This window comes from Gracilinanus agilis, unplaced genomic scaffold (genome assembly GCF_016433145.1).
Source record: "Gracilinanus agilis isolate LMUSP501 unplaced genomic scaffold, AgileGrace unplaced_scaffold46038, whole genome shotgun sequence".
NCBI lineage: Eukaryota > Metazoa > Chordata > Mammalia > Didelphimorphia > Didelphidae > Gracilinanus > Gracilinanus agilis.
The window spans coordinates 5220-10582 of NW_025380287.1; the positions used below are offsets into that span (position 1 = coordinate 5220).

Consider the following 5363-nt stretch of genomic DNA (forward strand, 5'->3'; position numbering starts at 1 on the left):
AGTTTTTTTTTGTGATCATCTTGTTTGTCATTTCTTATGACACAGTAGTATTCCATAACAATCCTATTCCACAACTTGTTCATTCATTCCCCAGTTGATGGACATTCCTTTAGTTTTCAGTTCTTTGCCACCACAAAAAAAATGTATATATTGTACAGGTATTCCCTCTCCCACTATCATTGATCTCTTTGGGATAGAGATCTAGTAGTGGTATTGCTGGGTCACTAGGTAGGTATATATAATTTTATAGTTCTTTGGGTATGGCTCCAGATTGCTCTCTAAAATGGTTGTATCAACAGCTCTACCAATAGTGTATTATTTCTCTAATTGTTTGCCCTAATTTTTCTTCCTAATTTTTCTACAACCTCCATCTCCTGACATTTATTATTTTCCTATTTTGTCATATTTTCCAGTTTGGTGGGTATGAGGTGGTACCTCAGAGTTGTTTTAATTTGCATTTATCTAATTAATAGTGATTTAGAGCATTTTTTTTTCATATGACTAAAGGTCATTTTAATTTCTTCATCTGAGAATTACCTGATCACATCCTTTGACAATTTTTCAATTGGAGTATTTTGAGTTGTTTTCAAAAGCTGAATGATGTTGTTCTTTACAGAATCTCAAACAGGTCCTAAAGTCATATTGACCACTATTATAACCTCTGCAAGACATGATTATGGAATGTTTAAATAAATATATTTTGACTCATGGAAGAGATAGGTAAATGGAATTTTGAGACCAACCTTTTTCTCTTAGAAGTTCTTTTATTTTTTCCAATCATCAAGCATTTTTTTCTTTCTTTCAGTTCCACCTCCTCAAGAAATACAAAACTATTGTAATGAATAAGTATAGGTGAGTTAAACAAATTTTCTACATTGTCTACATCCAAAAAAGGTGTCCTTTTTCTGTATGTTATTCCATCATTAAGTCATGAAGTGGACAGCATTCTTCACCTCTGGTCTTCTAAAATTATGATTAATAATTGCATCCTCTTAATTCTTTCAAAAATGTTTTTTTTTACAATATTGATATAACGATTTTCTTAGTTTTACAGATGTCTTAAACTTAGTCTCCTGAAAGTCTTGAGGATGGTTTTATTTTCCTTCAAAATCTTTTAAGGAAAAATTAACCTAGCATCAAGTAGGGCTTTAATATTGTTCTTACCACAAAAGCCATAAACTAGAAAAATAGTATTTATTCCACAAAGGTATGTATTTTGTATTTTGTAAAATTGCCTCCTTCATTAAAATTCAAGTTTTGGGGGGAAAAGGCGGAAGACAACCACAGAGTTCGGGCTTCTCCGGCTTCCAGGGTAGAGCGGCCCCTAGAGTGGTGGGGAGAGCGACTCTCTAAACGGGGATCCTAGGGGCGGGGGGTGGGGGTCTTTTTGACGACAGGCCGCCGGCGGGATCATGGCGACCAGGAACCCCCGTCCCACAGAACATGACAGTGATGATGACTCTTATGAAGTACTGGATTTAACAGAGTATGCAAGAAGACACCACTGGTGGAACCGTGTTTTTGGCCACAGCTCTGGACCTATTGTAGAGAAATATTCTGCAGCTACTCAGATTGTAATGGGTGGAGTTACTGGATGGTGTGCAGGATTTTTGTTCCAGAAAGTTGGAAAACTTGCAGCAACTGCAGTGGGTGGTGGCTTTCTTCTCCTGCAGATTGCTAGTCACAGTGGCTATGTGCAAGTTGACTGGAAGAGAGTTGAAAAAGATGTAAACAAAGCTAAAAAACAAATTAAAAGAAGAGCAAATAAAGCTGCACCTGAAATCAATACCATAATTGAAGAGTCAACAGAGTTTATCAAACAGAATATAGTGGTGTCCAGCGGATTTGTGGGAGGCTTCTTGCTAGGCCTTGCATCGTAAGGACGAGAATGTTGCTGTCTTGATGGATTACTTAACAATAAAACATTGGTGACAGTGTGCTCTCTCACAAAGTAGTACAGGTCACCAAATTCTTCTGGGCAAGAAGACTAGTAGTTGGACAATACTGAAACTCACACTTTAGGCTTTTGCCTTCTGAAGCTTGGCAAACTAGGATTTGGTAAAAAAATAATAATAGTAATAATAAACTGTGCAGTATATATATACATATATATGTCACATTTCTGGACAAAACTTGGCTAACTTTCACCATGACTTTTTTTTATTAGACATTTATTAATATTTGTTTTTAATCTGTTTACATACTTTATGCCCCTACTTTCCCCTTGACCCCCCGCTTTCCCGCCACCCATGGCCAACACACATTTCCACTGGTTGTAACATGTTTCCTTGTTCAGGGTCTATTTCCCATTCATGTCCGCCTCAGCCCATGCATTCAAGCAATTGTTTATCTTATATGTTTCCTCTCCTGCAGTCCTTCCTCTGAATGTGGGTAGCATCTTTACCATAAATCCCTCAGAGCTGTCTTGTGTCATTGTATAGCTGCTGGTGCAGGAGCCCATTACATTTGATTTTACCATAGTATATCAGTCTCTGTGTACAATGTTCTTCTGGTTCTGCTCCTTTCCCTCTGCATCACTTCCTGGAGGTCTTTCCAGTTCACATGGAATTCCTCCAGTTTATTATTCCTTTGAACACAATAGTATTCCATCATCAGCATATATCACTATTTCTTCAGCCATTCCCCAATTGAAGGGCATACCCTTGCTTTCCAGTTTTTGCCACCACAAAAAATGCAGCTACAAATATTTTCATACAAGTCTGTTTATCTATGATCTGTTTGGGGGTACAAACCCAGCAATGGTATGGCTGGATCAAAGGGCAGGCAGTCTTTTATAGCCCTTTGGGCATAGTTCCAAATTGCCAGCCAGAATGGCCGGATCATTTCACAACTCCACCAGCAATGCATCAATGTCCCAGTTTTGCCACATCCCCTCCAGCATTCATTACTCTCCCCTTCTTTCATTTTAGCCAATCTGCTAGGTGTGAGGTGATACCTCAGAGCTGTTTTGATTTGCATTTCTCTAATTATTAGAGATTTGGAACACTTTCTCATGTGCTTATTGATACTTTTGATTTCTTTACCTGAAAATTGCCTATTCATGTCTCTTGCCCATTTATCAATTGAGGAATGGCTTGATTTTTTATACAATCGCTTTAACTCCTTGTATATTTGAGTGATTAGACCCCTGTCAGAGTTTTTCGTTATAAAGATGTTTTCCCAATTTGTTGTTTCCCTTCTGATTTTGACTACATTGTTTTTGTTTGTACAAAAGCTTTTTAGCTTAATATAATCAAAACCATTAAATTTACATTTTGTAGTTTTCTCTAACTCTTGCTTGGTTTTAAAGTCTTTCCTTTTCCAGAGATCTGACAAGTATACTATTCTGTGTTCACTTAACTTATTTATAGTTTTCTTCTTTATATTCAAGTCATTCACCCATTCTGAATTTATCTTGGTGTAGGGTGTGAGATGTTGATCTCTCCCATATTGTTTTCCAAATTTCCCAGCAGTTTTTGTCAAATAGTGGATTCATGTCCCAAAAGTTGGACTCTTTGGGTTTATCATACACTGTCTTGCTGACATTATTAACCCCAAGTCTATTCCACTGATCCTCCCTTCTATCTCTTAGCCAGTACCATATTGATTTAATGACTGCTGCTTTATAGTATAGTTTGATATCTGGTACTGCTAGGCCCCCTTCCTTCACATTTTTTTTTCATTATTTCCTTTGATATTCTTGATCTTTTGTTATTCCAAATGAAATTTGTTATAGTTTTTCCTAATCCAGTAAAGAAGTTTTTTGGTAATTTGATAGGTATGGCGCTAAATAGGTAAATTAATTTGGGTAGGATGTTCATTTTTATTATGTTAGCTCGACCTACCCATGAGCAATCAATGGCTTTCCAATTGTTTAGATCCAGTTTTATTTGTTTGGAAAGTGTTTTGTAGTTGTTTTCATATAATTGCTGTGTTTGTTTTGGTAGATAGATTCCTAAGTATTTTATATTGTCAAGGGTGATTTTAAATGGTGTTTCTCTTTCTACCTCTTGCTGTTCTAATGTGTTGGAAATGTATAGAAATGCTGATGATTTATGTGCATTTATTTTGTATCCTGCCACTTTGCTAAAGTTGTTGATTATTTCTACCAGCCTCTTAGTTGATTCTCTAGGATTTTTTTTTTTTAATTTTAATTTTATTTTATTTTCCTCTAATGTGACAGCAGTTTACAACATTCTTAAACCATATTTTATTTTATTTTATTATTTTATTTTTTTAACCCTTGTACTTCAGTGTATTGTCTCATAGGTGGAAGATTGGTAAGGGTGGGCAATGGGGGTCAAGTGACTTGCCCAGGGTCACACAGCTGGGAAGTGGCTGAGGCCGGGTTTGAACCTAGGACCTCCTGTCTCTAGGCCTGACTCTCACTCCACTGAGCTACCCAGCTGCCCCTCTCTAGGATTTTTTAAGTAGACCATCATATCATCTGCAAAGAGTGATAGCTTAGTCTCCTCATTGCCTATTTTGATACCTTCAATTTCTTTTTCTTCTCTAATTGCGACTGCTAGTGTTTCTAGTACTATGTTGAATAATAGAGGTGATAATGGGCATCCTTGTTTCACTCCTGATCTTATTGGGAAGGCTTCTAATTTGTCCCCATTGCATATAATGCTTGTTGATGGTTTTAGGTATATATTGTTTATTATTTTTAGGAAGGGTCCTTCTATTCCTATACTTTTCAATGTTTTCAATAGGAATGGATGCTGTATTTTGTCAAAGGCTTTTTCAGCATCTATTGAGATAATCATATGATTTTTGTTTGTTAGACTGTTGATATGGTCAATTATGTGGATGGTTTTCCTAATGTTGAACCATCCTTTCATTCCTGGTATAAATCCCACCTGATCATGGTGGATGATCTTCTTAATTACTTGCCGGAGTCTCTTTGCTAATATTCTATTTAAGATTTTTGCATCTATGTTCATTAAGGAGATTGGTCTATAGTTTTCTTTCTCTGTTTTTGGTCTACCTGGCTTTGGAATCAGTACCATATTTGTGTCATAAAATGAATTTGGTAGGACTCCTTCTTTGCTTATCATATCAAATAATTTGTATAGTATTGGGATTAGTTGCTCTTTGAATGTCTGATAGAATTCACTTGTGAATCCATCAGGTCCTGGTGATTTTTTCTTAGGGAGTTTTTTAATGGCTTGTTCAATTTCTATTTCTGATATGGGATTATTTAGGTATTCTATTTCTTCTGCTGTTAATCTAGGCAAGTTATATTTTTGTAAATATTCATCCATATCTCCTAAATTGTTATATTTGTTGCAATATAATTGGGCGAAATAGTTTTTAATGATTGCCTTAATTTCCCCTTCATTATAGGTGAGGTCTCCCTT

The 5363-nt window shown here is 36.1% G+C and overlaps 1 protein-coding gene across 1 annotated transcript; it reads left to right on the forward strand.

Moving 5' to 3' along the window:
* The first annotated feature begins 1410 nt into the window (after nucleotides 1-1410).
* LOC123255413 (FUN14 domain-containing protein 1-like) lies at nucleotides 1411-1882 on the forward strand. Its single transcript, XM_044684214.1, has one exon. It carries the CDS (start codon nucleotides 1413-1415, stop codon nucleotides 1878-1880), a length of 468 nt encoding a protein of 155 aa, XP_044540149.1. The 5' UTR covers nucleotides 1411-1412; the 3' UTR covers nucleotides 1881-1882.
* The last annotated feature ends 3481 nt before the right edge of the window (nucleotides 1883-5363 follow it).